The sequence below is a fragment of the Pogoniulus pusillus genome, chromosome 13 (assembly GCF_015220805.1).
Source record: "Pogoniulus pusillus isolate bPogPus1 chromosome 13, bPogPus1.pri, whole genome shotgun sequence".
Classification (NCBI taxonomy): domain Eukaryota; kingdom Metazoa; phylum Chordata; class Aves; order Piciformes; family Lybiidae; genus Pogoniulus; species Pogoniulus pusillus.
In genome coordinates this window covers 11,849,954-11,866,778 of record NC_087276.1, presented here as the reverse complement: position 1 = coordinate 11,866,778, position 16,825 = coordinate 11,849,954, and the positions used below count along the sequence as shown (strand labels likewise).

Sequence of the window (16,825 nt, the reverse complement as noted above, 5' to 3'; positions counted from 1 at the left end):
TATGTGGTCATTTCTTGCTAAGTAGTGAAGAAGTACCACAGAAAAATATCTGGGATGGCTCCCAATAGCCTGGGAGGAAGTATGGGCAAGACTTCCACTAGCATAACCCTAGGCTGGGGGCAAGGAGCTGAAACCAGCTTGCAGGGAGACTATGCTCAGATGAAGTTAAGCCACAGCAAAAACCATTTCCTGCTCAAACCAACCACTGGTCCAGATACTGTACTAGTTTTTGTGCTTAAACGTGTCGATTGATTGCAGGTGGAATGAGAATCACCTGGTCTAAACCGGGTGAGGCTTATAGTAAATGGCAGTGCAAGAAGGGTTGCTAGCTCAGAGCCGCCAGGTGCATTGCACGCTTTGAGCAATCACAAGCGACAGCTGCTGCACAGGTGGCTTATTGGGACCAGGTAAACCACCTGGGAGTGATCTCGCTCGTTTGCAATCTGCAGCAATCGTTTGCACACTCGGGGACAGTACTTTCCATAAAAGGATTTTCTGGTTTTCAGGCAGAAAGCTCGGCAGCAGTTGCGCTGGCTGTGCGAAGTGGCGCGTCGGTTCCGCGGAGCAGGACGCCTACTCTCCCTCGGCCTGCACCAGGTGAGTGGTTAATCGCTGACGGCCCTGCCGTCACCGCGCAGTCACGGAGCGCTGCTCTGGCCCTGCTGTGCGGCACCGCTGCGCGCCGCGAGCCTGGCGCCGGGAGCAGTCCCCGCCTCAGCCCAGCCCTGCCCGGGCACGCGGCAGACGCTGAGGCGCCGCCGGCCATGGGGCGGCTCGGGCCGGCCGCGCGCCGCTTCCCGCCTTGCGCTCCCCTCAGCGGCCGCTCCCCTCCGCGGCCGCTTCCCGCCGGCGTTGGGCTGTGCTCAGCAGCATTGGCCGGCCTTGGCGGCAGCCTTTCGGCGTCACAACATGGCCGGGGCCGCGCCGGGGCCACCGGTGAAAGTGCTGGCCGCCCAGCTGCGGGCGGCGATCCGTGGCGCCGACGGGAGCTGGAGTTTGGGCCGGGCGGAGGGGGGCCGGGCGCCGCTGTGCTTGAGGACCGTCTGGATGCAAGGAACCGTGCTGGAGGTGGAGCTCGGCGGCGCAGGCGGCGGTTCGGCCCGGCTGCAAGACTGCAGCGGTTCCTTCACCGTGCTGGGGGTGGCAGAGGTGCCCAAAGGGCGGCCATGCCTCAGCGCAGGTACCGGCTGGCGCGGGAGGCGAGCGCTGAACGCTCTCCCTGGGGTGGATGGGTGTGGGGTTCCCCCTGGGTGTTGCGAGGCGCTTCCCCTCCCCGCGTGTATTCTAAAGCTATTCGGCAGGTTTCCTCGGCGGGCCCGTAGAGTACCGCACGTCAGGCCTTAGGAGCGGGTGGGAAGTGTGGCTTCTCAGGCGGGGCATACGCGGAGTACAGTAGCCTCCCGCGGGTGGCCGAGGGCGTTCTCCCTTGCACCGTGAGGCACCATTTCGAGTCCTGCGCATATGTATAGGAGGCCTCACGTGCCCGCTAACGGTGCTTCCTGCGCGGGGCTGCGGCATATCCCCGTTGTCTGAAGGCAGGGCACTTGGAGGCTTGTGTGCCCGCTGGCTGCTTGGAGCGTTAAGAATGATGCTTGTGTGTCTTGGGGGGCACGCTGAGCTGCTGCTGTTGCACAGATGGTGTGTGTTCGTACGCAGCATCATTCGTAAAAGAGGCATCCTGAAAATGCTGTGCAGCTGCAGCAGTCAGGGAAGGAGTGTGTGTGCTGCAGCAGAGGAGTGTCTTTTTTGACTGTCAATATGAAGACTTAAGTTGTTTGCCACTATGAGTTCCAGTAAAGAGGGGGCCTGTTTTCACTTCCCCCAGTTAACAGGAAATGTTTGATCAAACAGGTGCTACAGAGAAGAGCTGTGAGTCTAGGCGTAAGGATAGGGTTCTTTGTTTCGTTTTTCTTGCATTCCTTTCATCAGTACTGTTAATTGGACTGGAGAAGTGCTAGACTGCAGCATTGTGGTACAAAATAATCCCGTTAGTTAATTTTCAGTCTTATCAGTTGTCCTCCCTGCACTTATGTGCTGCTCTTGACTCTTGCTGTGTGTGAAAATTGCACTAAAATCTACGAAAGTGGTTGTATGGATAAGGAAGGCTTTTTGTGAAGTTCCGAGTGATCTTGGCTCCTTGAGATTTCTTGCACGTGCTAGCGGCTTTCATGCAAACTGTTTAACTACTTGATTTTAAATATTTTGCTTTTTTAATTAAAGTGCAAACGTTAATTGGATTTCATGCTTGCTTGTTTTTTTAGGGAAGTATGTAATGGTGATGGGTGTGGTGCGATCCTGCAGTCCTGAGCCTATTCTTCGAGCAATAAAGATGACAGATCTTTCTGAAAACCCAGTGCATAAGAGTATGTGGAACCTTGAAGTGGAGGATTTGCACAGAGTCATTCCATGATTCCTTTTCTTTTGCGTGAAATACCTAGAAATGCACCTTTCTGTGGTGTCTTTTTGGTGCAGAACACTGGGATGTTGCCTGTATTTGTGGTTTAGAACACTCTTGGAGTATACTGAAGTAAGGCTCGAGCTAAGTGGAAGGATCTGCACATATCTGATGATAGTCATAGTGTTCAACTTTTTCAGTCTTTCCTTGTTTTCCAAACGTCTTGGTATACTTGATGTATGTAACATGTATGCTGTTATGTGGGAATACACAGTATTATGTTATTTACTGCTTCTAGTAACCTGTGTTGAGACAGTCATTCCTATACCAGTGTATTCTTGGCAGCAGAACTATACTGAACCAGGGTGAACTCGTTTTGTGAAATGAGGACAAAATGTGTTTTGGTCCATTGGAAATAACATTTTTACCTGTGTTTTCTCCTTCAGTAATAACCATATCAGTAAAGTCTACCTGTAAGACAGGTGTCTCTTTCTAACTGTAAGTCTTGTAGCTCCTTCTCTGGTTTCAGTTTTTCTGAAATAATGAAAAAGGTACAGTAATAACCACTGTGTTCCAGTGAAGTGGAATTAACTGAAAAGATGCACTGAAGAATTCCTCAGAACAGGTTATTTGGGTTTGAGATGCAGGTACTTTTACTACTTTGAAACAGGCTTGCTGTTACAAAGTGCGTTTTTGTCTTTAAAAGTTTACTTCTCTTGTTCCAGTGTACACTATTTCAGTTCAAATAATTCTTAAGTATATTTTATTTTTATGTTTCCTCCTCCTGTGGAAAAAAACAAGCTATGAAATCAAACACATTTTAAAAAGCAGAACTGTTACTATCCTTACTATCCACTTGTCTAAAGTGAATTTGAGTGCTAAAGAAAGCATTATCCATGGGATATAGCTTTGTAGTTTGGGACTGTTGTCCAGCAATACAGGTCTGTTAATGAGGAATGCATGGAGAAAAGGCAAGTTGTCTGCAACTACCTGAAGGGAGGTTGTAGCCAGGTGGGGGTTGGTCTCTTCTCCCAGACAACCAGCAACAGAACAAGGGGACATAGTCTCAAGTTGTGCGGGGGGAAATTATAGGCTGGACGTTAGGAGGAAGTTCTTCACAGAGAGAGTGATTTGCCATTGGAATGGGCTGCCCAGGGAGGTGGTGGAGTCACCTTCCCTGGAGCTGTTCAAGAAGAGGCTGGATGAGGCAATTAGTGCCATGGTGTAGTTGACTGGATAGGGCTGGGTGCTAGGTTGGACTGGATGATCTTGGAGGTCTATTCCAACCTGGTTGATTCTGTGATTCTAACTAAATAAAAAAACCATGGGATTATGGTTTCATAGCATATGGAAATTAAATACTATCTTTTAATCAGATCTTTAAAGGAGAGCTTTACAGATTAAAGACTGGATTTCAGAGTGCAATTTCAGCCTTGAGTTTAGTATTCCAAACCAGACCATATCAGAGGCAGTTGTATAATGGAAGTCCTGTGCTCTGAGACCCTGCTGATAAAATGACAAAACACACACATAGAGCATTTTGGCAGCCTGAGTTTATTGTTTTTATGCTGGGGGAAAAAAACCTTGTGGAATGCTGTAGTCTTTCAGAACTGATCCATGTGGTCAGCATATTGGCTGGCAACTTTTTGTTTGGTGATAAATACTTTTCCACCCAAATGCTTCATATGCCATGAACTTGTGTTTTGTAAGTAGGTGGCAAAATCCTCGAAAGAAAAGGCTAACAGTTCTGCTGCATCATTGATTGTGGTAAATTTATGCATGATGTAGAATCATAGAATGGTCTGGATTGAAAGGGACCTCCAAAAAAGTCATCTAGTCCAACCTCCTCTGCAGTGAACAGGGGCACCCTCAACTTAATCAGGTTTCCCAGAGCCCTGTCAAGCCTCACCTTGAATATCTCCAAGGATGTGGCCTCAACTACCTCCCTGGGCAACTTGTTCTGGTGTTGCACTACCCTCATGGGTAGTGGCTGTCAGAAGTGAAACTACTCTTAGTCCATCTGACAGTGATGCACATTCTCTGAAAAGTTGTATTTATGTTAGATGCAGAGAGGATTTTTTGCATCTTTCACTACCTTCTCCCATCCAGAGGCTCATGAGTCAAAGCACTTTGTATTTCTTTGCTCACTTGCTAACAGTCCCAAAGAGAGGAAGATCTAGATCTCTTCATTGCTTGATTCAGGGTGTCCCAGGAGCTGTGTGGCTCTATATTGTATGCTTAATGTCACCGGAAACCCAGATGTGAGCTCTGGTTCCAGCACCTAGTCAGTAGAAAGCTATAAATGTTGCTTGGAAGTAGATGTGCTTCTGAAGCAGTGCTACAGAGAGGCTTGTGATTGCATCAGTAGAATAGTAACTTTAAGGGTTTTCAGGCCATGACTAGATGATTTTATGACAGTCTGCATTAAAAAGGTCTTTCTGAGGAATTCAGAGCAAACAACACTTCTAACAAAGTTGTAAAGAAAGCCAATCACCTGATTGCTTTGACTTGGAGTTTAGCTCTGCTTTACCTAATGAGTGGCTGATGCTGCTTATGGCTGTTGGCAGCTTATGGTTTAAGGGTTTGGGTGCATGCACCTTGTCTCTGGGCTTCCACAGCTTGGCACTGTAGGGCTATAGTGGGTAGTTGGATTCTCACTTTCCCACATCTGGATTTCTGTCTCAAGTTCTACAGAAAAATCTGGGTTTGTCTGGTTTTCATTGCTGTTGTGCAGCAGAGCACTTAATCAAGAAATTACTTCTCTAGCCTGGTCTTGTGGACAGGAGGTCAAAGCTGGGAAGTTGTGCTAAGGGTGCTTGGTATTTGGACTTCGGAGAGCAGGGGAATGGCTGCAGATTGCAGGAAGGCTTCAGTGTGCTTTTTATTAGCTCTGTCGTGACTGGAGCAAATGTGGATTTACCGTAGAGCACACACCACTGTGTGGAGAACTCAACTGGCAGAAGCCTGAGGGTCTGAGCATTTCAGACTTTCTCAGTCTGTGGCAGAACCTCAAAACCTCAGCTTTGCTACCAATTTTTGGTGCATAAAGCGCTTGCATGGCACATGTAAATGTCTGTGAATGATGGAGTTTTTATGAGTATGACATATAAAGCCTATGTTGAAGGTGAGTTGTAGGCATGAAAAATACTGGTGCTTGGCAGAATGACTTCTCTCTGCTCCTGCAAGGACAGCTGGTGTGGGTGGGTGTGTTGTTCTGATCATCATGAGTTACAGGTGCAGAAGTTTCTGGTCTCCAGCAAGCTGGGAGGCCAGATTAGAGCCATCTGTGTTATGTGATGTGTAGACCCAAGAGCTGTTCAGTGGATTTTATGTATTTTCCATAGGACAGCAAGTTTGTGTACTGCATGGCCTTCAGTCAGCATATTCTTAACTGTGCACTGTCATCAGGATGTTAGTGCACAGTTATCAAGGCTAAAATGTTAGCCTTGATAAAGCCAGAGGTACTGCACAAAAAATCTCGGTTTAGAAATCCTGAAACTGAAATATTGACCTGAGAAATTACTTGGTCAGATTCTGCCACTCCTGGATGATCACATCTGCAAGGAATCACAGACATACTTTAGTTGGCTTGATGGATGCTTTTTTGCTCTCTCACCTCATCTTGGCAGACTCCCCTGCAAGAGTGTGTCAGCTTGCAGCAGGCCAGGAGGCTGCTGTTAAGCCAGCAGGGACTGTTGGAATGTCCTTTCCCTCACAATCCTCTGTCACCTTCCTACTGAACGACTTGTTTGCTAACAAGAGCTGCTTCACACTGTAGCTGGCATCTTGCTGTTGTTAGTTAGGGAGTGTTTTATATTAATATATTTCAATTTTTTAATTCTCAAGGTGAGAGATTTCCATGGAGTGGTTACAACATACTTAAAGATGGTTTTGGTGGTAGATTCCTTGGTTCATTAAAGATTCTACTAAATTCATTTGAAGAGCGTCTTACCCTGTGACAAACTACTGTATGTTTGTTGCTAATTAATTGAGCAGGCATGAAAGAGGTTTTGTTTCCACTGATGCCAGTAGTCTGGCACATAGGAAAGGCATAGCTGCCAATATGTAGAAATGGATATTTGATTCACGAGAGCTACAAATCCAGCACTAAACCAATTATGAGCAAGGTCTTGAAAAATGAAGTATGGTTTGTTTGTTTTTTCACATCTGCTACCTCGATCATTACTCCATTATGCCCGTTTTGGGTAAACGGTGCTTTGTACAGTTCTTGGTTACTGGTCTCATGCACTATGTGCAGAGCTGCTGGGGCCAGCCCTTGGAACAGCAGGGCAGGAGGCACTGAGGTTTATGCTGCCCTGGGTGCTGGCTTCACCTGCTGGTCCGATCCAGCCTGACCTTCAACCCTGGGTTGGAAGGGACTGTGAGAGGTCTTGCCTTGCTACTAACTAGACGCAGATCGTTCCCAGAGACAGTCTTCTCACTGTGCTGGGCAGATTTACTGTAGTTTATTAGTTGCGTTTAAGTGGCAACGCTGTCACTTATGACCTGTTAGCTGCAGCTGCTAGGAGATGCAGTAGCTGCATCCACCTCAGGGCTGCTGTCTACAGTTAGTATATAGTTGAGCACTCTTTTTTTTCTATTTCTGTATCCCTATCTGCACTTTTCAGATAAGTGAAGCAGTTCTTTGGAGTCTTCTGCTCTGCTTGCTGGCATTTTACTTTACTCTTGCATCTCACTTTGGTATTTTTTTCAGAGGTGTTTGGTGCTTCACATGCATGAAGTGACTGGGGAGGTGGTGCATTTTTTTTAAATCCATAACTGGCATAATATTCTTTAACTTCCGGAAATACTTCATACAACTTTGGCTTCATTATAAAACACTTTTGTAAGTAAGCAGTTATAAACTATTACACAGGAAGACTTAATTGGTACCTTGTTTTATACAGCAGCAGCAACTCGTGTGTGAATCCTAACAATTCTAGGAATTTTTCCTAGCTAGTGTGAAAATCACATTTTATTTAGAACGTGTATAAGAGCACAGTGTAAAGTGTTCAGAAAGCAATCGTAGGCTAATGCAGCAAGCACAGGGTAACCAGGGCCAGGCTGCTGGTTTTGTCTCTGAACCACAGGAGTCACTTAAACCCATCCAGTCCCAGCTCTGTAGATCAGTACAACTTTATTCTTAGAAGTTATTAGTAAAGATGTACTCTAGCATAAGAATAATGAAGTCAAATGTTTATTAGCATTGTTTCATAGTTTGAATACCATTATTTCAGTGTTTGCAGCTGAAGGGTTTTGCAGTGTTACCTCTCACTAAGGACTAACTGCATTCCTGGAACTGTGTGGAAAAATGTAACACCTGTTTTTAATCAATAGACCTACACTACAGAAAGTAACTTAACAGACAAAAAAGACTTTCACACAACACGATCTAGAACACTGTAAGACTACTTTATGGATAGGATAGGATAATCTAAACTGATTTCCGAGAAGAGGATTCTGTAGACACAAAGGGCAAATGTGAAACTGGCAAACAGATACTAAGAAAGTGGTTTCTTACCTAACAATATACATATTTATAAGGGAAAAATCAACTACCCTAAAGATAATAACATTATGAAATGCTTCCAATTATTTAGCCATCTCATTTCTGTCTTGGCACTCTTACGTGTGGAGGCACTTCCCTAGAAAAAGGTCACTTTCTCTAGAACTTCCTGAACAACCAAGTTTCAGTTCTGGAGAAAAAGAAGTCAACATCCATACAGGTGCAGAGCTGATAACACTGCTGTCAAAGTAGCCCACGTGTACTAATTTGAGCTGGAAATGACCTTTTTGTCATCTTTGAAATGTTGTTCAAGGCTTGTTCAAGTTTTGCCACTGAAAGAGGGATTTTTTTTTTTTTACAGTAACTGATATGCCTATGTCCAGTTTCTTCTGGTTGATTATAGTTTGTCACTGGACTGAAATCATTCCTCTTACTTCGAGATCTTTCTAGGTGAAAACCTTTTCTGTTCTACTTCACCATACTTATAGCCCATTTGCCCTTCTATTGTTTTCTCTACGATTGCTTCTAGTGTGACTTAAAATAGCTGGTTTATTTTAGATGCTTAAAAGGCTCTTTCATCTTCAGTGCTGGTATCTGCCATTCAGAGCTGACTCCAGCTGAAATGAGGAGAGATGAAATCCAGTTAAGTGCTTAGTAAATACTTAAATGATAGAAAGTAACATGTAATGCAAGCTGTTATTATGCTGAATTACAAGCAATATGTGAAAGAAAAAGCATATGACAAAAAAGTTACGGGAAAAAGTCTAGAAGAATTTTAGATACAGTTTTATCATAGGTTTTTTTTTCATGTTTGATTATAAATTGGCATGTAGGAGGAAAAGAATTGTAGCATGACAGAATGGTAGGAATTAGATGGGACCCTTAGAGATCATCTAGTCCAACCTCCCTGCCAAGGCAAGATCACCTAGCACAAGTCACAGGACTGCATCCATGTGAATTCCTGAGCAGCATTATGACTGAAATTTATGGGCTCTGTCTAGTTCACCTCTCCAGCGGGAGTTCTTTGACAAGAATGAATTTCTGGGAGGTCCGGCAGAGGTAGCCAGCCATTGCTGACTGCAGGTTGCTCTCTTGTTCTCATGACCTCAGATAGGGATCACTTGTGGTGCGTGCCTAGACTGGCCACTGCAAACTCTTTTCACAACACCAAACCTAATTCTCTCTTACTGGAGGCTGCTAGTAGGCTTCCTTCTCTTTAGTGTTTACATATGTAAAGACTTAACTCATGCCTTTCCTAAGTCCTTCAGGGTTTTTCCCTCACAGACACCTCTGGACTTTTCTCAGCAGATTCACAACTTAACATGGTGTCCAAACCCAAATGCATAAAGTAAGCTGAATAGAGAAGAATTCTTTCTCATCTTAAATACGTTTATTCATGTGTACACTCCCAGTATGCTCTGCTTGTTTAACAGCATGCTCTAGTGGCATGTTAAAGTTGTTCACTGGGCTTGCGATGCACTGGAATTCCAGTCCCTTTCCTCAGAAATAGACTAGCAGCACTAGTTGACTTCTGTCTTTTGGCTACTGAGCCATTCTGAAACTCTTTTCAACTCAATATTCAGGCTCAGATTTGTCCTTGTATTTCATACTTATATGTTGAAAGGTTTGTATAAACTATTGGAGCTAAACCCACTTGCTGTCTACCAAGATATACCCAGAATTTTCATGTCCATCTACTGCCCACACACTGGGTAAGCTGAGTACGTGAAACAGTGAGAGGAGGCCTCGCAGCATGTGGGAGCATGTACTTACTTATATGTCTTCTTTATTTACAAGAGAAGAGCTCTTTCCTTAGAATTCTGCATTTATCAGGTAGCACAGGTACAGCTGACAGAACACAACTGCATCTCCTCCAGAGCAGTAACTGTCATAATCTCGCTTTTACAGCAGTGTGTGCAGCTCCACCAAAGAATGGAAGGATCTCTAGCAAATTTGCACAGTAACAATGGAGTGGATGATAACACCAAAAATTTCAAGCCAGCACTACTGCTCCTTTTGTCTTTTCAGCTTTCTTTGCATTTTAAAATAGATTTCCAGAAGACAGCTGCATTAAAATATAAGTATTGATAACCCTGAAATTCTAGGTTAAGTTTAAAGAAGATAGGTAAGTTTCATTAAAAGGGACTGAAAATGAAAGAAAAATAGGTCACTGAGTACATCTAGTCTGTCTCTGTAATATGTGCTACCATCAATATGAATCCAAATGCAGTATTCTGACAAAAAGCCCCAAACAAAACCACAGAAGTTGTCTCTACAAGTTTCATTTCTCAGATACTATCACATCATGTTCTGTCTGTTACCTGTCAAACTGGGATTAAAATAAAGCCATTAGAGAGTATGAGTTGGATAGGTTATGGTGTGCTTCTCTGTGACCAGCAGAAAGGGTGAAATAGACAAGGAACAAGAATAATAATTCCAGCAATAGGATCATTTTTAATCCCGTCCACAATTAAGAACCCTTAGTTTTACTTTCTGTGCTCTTGAATAACAGACGTGTCAGTAGTGGAACAATGCAATTACAATATTAAAGATGAAAAGAAACCAGACTTACCACTGAGGAGGAATTTCCACAGGAACAAAATTTCGTTTGCACAGATGAACAAAAGCTGCTGCTAAACTGCAGGCAGCCTTCAGCTCCCGTGACTGACAGGTGTCATGTGTGCACATGCTGTAGAATGGTTCAGGGTCCATCTGCAACGTGAAGGGGATGGTTAGAGGGCAGAAGCACACAGCTCTGCTGCAGACAGCAATCTGGCAAACAGCTGCAAGTGAACTGAAGGGAAGTTTGATTTTGGCCCTACTCCACCCCTGCTCGTTAGGGCCATCCACAGACGTTTATTTTCCTCCTTCTAGTGAGGGTTTTTGATTTTTATTTCCAAGCTCTAGATCTGTGTGATAAAGAGCGGTTACAAAGTCATGCCATCATTTTGTGGATGTCAAGGACTTTAATCTCTATTTCTGCTGATACAACACTTTGGTTTTCTGCCTGGGTGTTCTGATGACTGCTAAAGTTATCTGTAGTTGAACTTCCACATCCTTACAACAATTAAATGTGCTCCTTTGATGCATGGCCTTGGGGTATCCAGGTGGTCCTTTGGTGGCTAAAGTTCTACTTACAACTTTGAAGCAGTTCTTCAGAGGTGAATGTGAGTCTTCAAAAAACACTTTGCAGAGTTTCTCCTTAGCTGTAACTGGGCACAGCTTCACTTTCTTCTGTCTGAGACTGCACTTGTTCACCTGGGAAAAGAGAGTAACTCAGACTGGAGTGTGTTTGGTTTTTTGGGCTTTGTTTTTTGTGTGGGGGCTTTTTTTGTTTAAACATCTGTGTAGTGTGAATCCTCAACATTTTTAGCGTGAGATGGTTTGATGATAAATTGTGAAAGGGTTTTTTTTCATGTAAGTAGTTCAGGTAAGATCCCTTAGCACACCAGTCAAAAGCTGATAATACTAAATATTATCTAGTAATGATTAGAATTTGCCAAAGTTTCTTAGGATTTCTTTTGACTGAAAAATGCTTTTACTACCCTGTATCAGATCAGCAACTTAGTAATTTTGTTAATCAGTAATTTCCTGGAAAATCTTGGGGTTTAGAAGTTCTTCAAGTGAGTATAAACTCCAGTTAATTCAAGTAACTGCCAGCTTAGTGTCTCAGATAACCCTCATTCTTAAGGAGTTGGGCAACTGCAGTCTCCTTACTAACCTCTTCATTTTGCACTGCAGCAGCTGGTTTGCTATTAGTGATGCTGTTAGCCAGATCAGCTATGACAAAGGCTTGTAAAAAAGCTCCTGGTAGCGAGCTGCCAGTCTAAGTTTATAGCTCCCTGGAGTGATTGACCACTTTCATTTCAACGTGGTTGTATTTTAACACTGTGTCATGTGTGGTTGTGCTAGAACATCTGGCCCAGAAGGATTTTGCAAGCTCCGTCTTATCAGCCTGATGGAAGCAGGTCTTTCCACCCTATCATCTCTTCCAACCACTTCAAAAAAGTTTCTAAGACTTTGCATGAACTCTGGACTTGGCACGTTGGTGTGTCTGGCCATCGCTGTCATGATGTATGGCAGCAGCACTGTATTGGCATCGCTGTCTTTTTATTACTCTTTTCTGAGTGGGATATGACTGCTAACAGCACAGAGGTCATCTAGAGTCATCTATAAATTTTTCTTGGCAGTGCTGTGCACTGCAGAGATGCTGTGGCTAACAAATAAAATATACTGATCAATATGTGCAGACATTATGCCATTTGCCACAAAGAAGTGCATAAGTGACTTCCCAGCTTGTTTATGACAGTTTCTTATGTATTGCTTTGAATTGATTATTAATTTTAGTTCAATATCTTTGGGTAGTTCTGCATTGGATGTTGGCATTTTTATTAATATATTGGAAGTTACTGCTTGTAGCAATGAAGAAAATTGCTACATTCAGTCACACATCATTATCCCACTCCATTACTAACACAAATATAGGTGGCAAATTCATTATGTACATCTATCCAACAGTAAGGAAAAGTACACCGTACTTGAAACAACCTTTATGTTACTGATGTGAAGCAGAAAATAGCATTTCTGTGACCAGAACTCAGGCAGCTGTCGATAGACAGTAAAGGGGAGAGCCACAGTATCTCAGTACTAATTAGACATTGCTTTAGTTTTTGATAATAGATTCTAAACATGAGGCTTGAAGAGATTTAAGGGCTCCTGTCAACATGGCTTGAGAGCACAGTAGTGCCTTCGGGTTTGGGTGAGTTGCAGTCACAAAGGGCTATATAGACATGCGTGTTTTCATATTTAGGTTATATTCATCTGATAAGTCATGGGAATTCAGGTTAAGTCTCTGAAGCAGAGACACAGAATATTTCTCTAGGAAGTCCTTTTATGCAAGTTAATAACTGAATCAGTAGCAGCTAACCCTCTAAAAGAGGGTTACTGATCTCTAAAGCTTTTTTCCTTGGTAAGATGAAAAGCAGAAAGAACTAAAAAAAACCAAGAGGATCAACATGCCCAGCTGCAACGAAGAGCTCTAAAGGTAACAAAGAGAAAAATCTTCATGGGTACAAATTGTGGCCTGACTGATGAACATGGAGTTTTGGCTGAGACCCAATACCACCTGGCTCTGCATTCCAGAAAGATGCCCTAAGAAAACATCAAAGTTACTTGGTTCCAAGATCAATTTCTTTTAACAAGAGAAGCAGCTTCTATGTTTTACCTTAAACTGAGGCAAAAAATGCTCAAGGATTATCTACAGGACATTGATGTAAGGTTTCTAGCAAACACATGCAACGTTTTGCCTGGTTTAAATACAGTAAAATTACATACAGTATGCTGCTGTTTCACTAGCTAGCTTTAGTTCATCTAAGCCAATACATGTCAGATGGTGCCCTTTGTGCACCAGTGCCACTGGTAATCTGCATAGAAAGCCCTTCAGCTGTTACCTGCCAGCTCTCTGTGAACTCCTGCACATTTTCAGTGAAGGAATGATTAGGGAGTATCCATTCATTTCCAGCTTCATTGTCATTGGTACCAAGCAGCCCAGCTGAAATACCTGAAATGAAATTGAAATAACATAAAATAGTAGCTGTCAGCAACAGGGACAGGAAAACACAAGGGGTTACTGGGCTGTCATTATTCCAGACAATAGAGCTCCAAAGAAAGAATGGATGCCCAAACACCCAGTATGGATTCTTCCCAGACTGCACTGCCATCTCTGTCAGCTTTTCATTGCTTCTCCTGATCAGATCAAGGCCTCACAGCCACTGAGTTTTAGTGGGAAGTGCATGGATCAGAATGCATTCCAAGCATACCAAAAACTGGGGAAGCTTTTAGGCTTCCCTCTTCCATGCTTTTGCAGGCTGGACAAGATAAGCCTGCAACAGAGCAGGGATTCTTCAACAGTGTTTGGGGTTGGGCATTGCATCTGCCCCATTTCTGTCTGCTTTACTGCACTGAAACAGCAGCAATCCAGGTTAAACACTTGCTGTTCTCTGGAGTGGGACGTTCCCTACTTCATTTGATAATGACTGGGAATACCTAAACTCATTTCCAGGGTGTGTATAAATGAAGGTGGTGCTAATTCAGAGAGGTAGAGGAAAGGACTTAACAGCTGACAAGAGCTGTATGATCATGACTCACCATGGTGCCAGCCAGCCAGAGTGACAGTACAGAGATCATACCGGAAGTCACAAGAGACAGAAACTCCTTTCTGATTAGACACTTCTATTTTGTTGGCTGCTCTCCTTGAATTAGTGGTATTCCTTTCAAGGGATTGATCCAGTAGTTGGCAGTTCTCTTCCATCAAGGAAAAGTTGTACATCTTGGATATCTGTTTTCAAATGAAAACACATTTTCAAATACTTCACAATGGAAGTTCAGTGACAGGCAAGGTCAGTCTGGGTTTGCAGGTTGGATGCGATCAACTTTGCTCAGCCCATAGTTTGGGAACAAGAACCACTGAAGCAGTAAGTAGCCCCGGTTTGTTCTCCAGACCTCTCTAACTGCCATTCTCTTAGACCATCCAAGTGGACAGCTGAAGAGTTCATTGAACTTAAGTACCCAGAGAGAAAAAAAGGCAGCCCTTGAGTTAAAACTTGTTTGTTTAGGGGTCTCTTTTCCTGATTAAAAAGTGGTTACTTTCTGACACATCTGAGAGGTGTTCAGATCTATGTTTTAAGTGTTCGTATTCTGAAGACTTTTGGGTTTTGTTCTTTATTTCATTTTTGCTTGAAGGTTAATTTCTGTTCTGGAAAGGAAGAAGATTTGATTTTCCCTTCCTACCTTCAGTCTTGGGTAGATACTGATCACAGTCTGGTTCATCTCCACATAGAGTGACCTTGAGTTACTAGTTTCTTCATTTAGTATTACAGTGAAAGTATTGTGAACAAAATCCTTGGCAAGAAGCACACTGCACTTTGAGGGCAAGTCATAAATTTTTCCATCAAATGTCATAAGATGCTTGGTTCCAATTAGCATAGCATGATCTAGAGAACAGTATGGCAGAAGAAACATCAGTGACTTTTCCCCAGAGCATTAAGGGATCTGCTGCTACTTGCATACTCTAACTGGATGAAATAATTAAGTCATTACTACATTAGGCAGAAGTTGCTGTGAAGCAAAAATTTCATGCTGCTTGACTGTCATATTTGTAAGCACACCCCCCACAAACCCATTTCACATTCCCAGGCAGGCAGAAAACAGCAAGAACACTAAGTGTCTCAAGAAAAAAATACTGTGCCAAGCCAAAAGCATCAGTCACAGTCCAGGAAACCCTGTTGACAGGGCACTTAGGACATCTGATCACTAGGACCTACTTTCAGTGTCTTCCATCTTGCCTCCTAGGAAGCTTTTAAAATGAACATTATCTCTAAGGGACAGCTGAGACTGTTAATGCAGTCCCTGCTTTTTTGGGTCAGTCTGTCTCTGAAGTTTTGGTAGGGCTGAGCCTTTTCATCCTAGAGGTACGACTAACACTGAATCACAGTGTCAGCACACAAAAGCATGCAGGTAAAACAGCTAAATGCCACCTGCTGCTTTCTAGGCTCAGAAGGAGGAAGTGTAGGGAATTGCAAAGCTTGCTTGACTATTAAAGGAGTGTTTATTGTGTGCCAGCTTTGCCCAAAGTGTTGAGATTATACACATAAATATTCTTTTACAGGAAACAGTACACAAATAGTTTATGGGAAAATTACTCATTAGCAAGCACCTCTGTAAACTACTACAGCCAAATATGATGTCCAAAACCAAAGCAGCACTTCGAAAGGGCTTACACTCAAAGGGGCTCTCCATCATCCTCCGTTTGAATCTGTAATACTCTGCAACTACGTTGATACTGTAGAGGTCTCGGAGTGGCCTCAGTAGCCTTTCTTCAATGAGATAATTAGTAATCTTTGCCAGATCCAGGGAGTGGGCTGCTTTGGGAAGCACTGGCAGTTTTACTGCCACTGAACAGTTCCTGTAGAATACAAAAAGCATGTGCCCTTATCTGCCAGGCTGTTGAAGTGCCAGTGCTTTATTATTAGAAATGTGGAAGTGCAGTATTCGTAAGAACTGCTGCCTGCTTAGACTGGCAAAGCAAAGGCACAGAGAGGCCAAGACCTGCAACACACTGTGCTGTGTAAGGCCAGTTTTCACTGTTACTGCTACTCTCTGTGCTGCTGAGGAGCTGCTTTGAAATGCAGCCTGTCCTGGTAGCCAACAATAGTGAACCTTGCAGTGTGATGACGTGGTGTGCTCAAAGCCAAGACTGGCCAGGTGGTTGTCCACAACCCTCAGCCTACAGACTGGTATGAAGCCTAATTATGCACATAATCATTTAGGGATCCTGCAAAAAGCACCACTTACCTGGATGAAAAACTGTAAAGGCTGAGTAGGGGCTTCCGGATCTTGCTCACAGCTCTAGAAAACATGGCCTCTGCCCACCTGAGCATCTGCTGTGTAGTCTGTTGGAGAGCCAGAAAAGGAGATACAAAACTGACTTGAGTATGGCTTCAAGGCAGAGTCAGTACCTGATAATGAGTTTTGAATCGATAGCTGGTAAAATACCACTTCAGTCTCTCTTGCATTTGTCACTTGCCTGACAACATCTTACCATTTAGTGGTTAATATCCAGAGCACAGACGCTAGTCAGTAGAGCAACAGGTAATGGACAGAAATGTATCCTTCCTAAAATAACATTACTGAAAGCATACCAATACTTCACTGCTTCAGGAGCTTGCGAAGGATTGGTATCTTTGCTAATACACATTGATGTCATGATGTATCTTTCATGCTCTTCATCCAGAGGAGCCCAAACTTAGCTGTGCTTCATTTGTTGGACTCAAAATCCCTCTTCTCCGTGGAAGAAAAGCAAAAGCTACATAAATGACAGATTAGTAGTGCTGTGATTTTAGCCAGAACCGGTAAAACCACTTCAC

The 16,825-nt window shown here is 43.5% G+C and overlaps 2 protein-coding genes across 2 annotated transcripts in view; one reads left to right on the top strand and one right to left on the bottom strand.

Annotated features, from left to right (window-relative positions):
- Window positions 1-746: 746 nt before the first annotated feature.
- RMI2 (RecQ mediated genome instability 2) lies at window positions 747-2,897 on the top strand. The gene is made up of 2 exons (XM_064153002.1): window positions 747-1,180; window positions 2,262-2,897. The coding sequence occupies exons 1-2, from the start codon at window positions 910-912 to the stop codon at window positions 2,408-2,410; spliced, it is 420 nt and encodes a 139-aa protein (XP_064009072.1). The 5' UTR covers window positions 747-909; the 3' UTR covers window positions 2,411-2,897.
- Window positions 2,898-6,723: 3,826 nt separating this feature from the next.
- LOC135180262 (uncharacterized) overlaps window positions 6,724-16,825 on the bottom strand; it is a 79,784-nt gene continuing 69,682 nt past the window's right edge. Inside the window, exons 65-72 of the mRNA XM_064152637.1 lie at window positions 16,254-16,351; window positions 15,680-15,864; window positions 14,691-14,893; window positions 14,049-14,238; window positions 13,352-13,461; window positions 11,040-11,159; window positions 10,474-10,613; window positions 6,724-8,518 (exon numbers count right to left, since the gene is read on the bottom strand). Coding sequence (XP_064008707.1) covers window positions 8,503-8,518; window positions 10,474-10,613; window positions 11,040-11,159; window positions 13,352-13,461; window positions 14,049-14,238; window positions 14,691-14,893; window positions 15,680-15,864; window positions 16,254-16,351 — 1,062 coding nt within the window. The 3' untranslated portion in view covers window positions 6,724-8,502. The remainder of the gene's footprint in view (window positions 8,519-10,473; window positions 10,614-11,039; window positions 11,160-13,351; window positions 13,462-14,048; window positions 14,239-14,690; window positions 14,894-15,679; window positions 15,865-16,253; window positions 16,352-16,825) is intronic.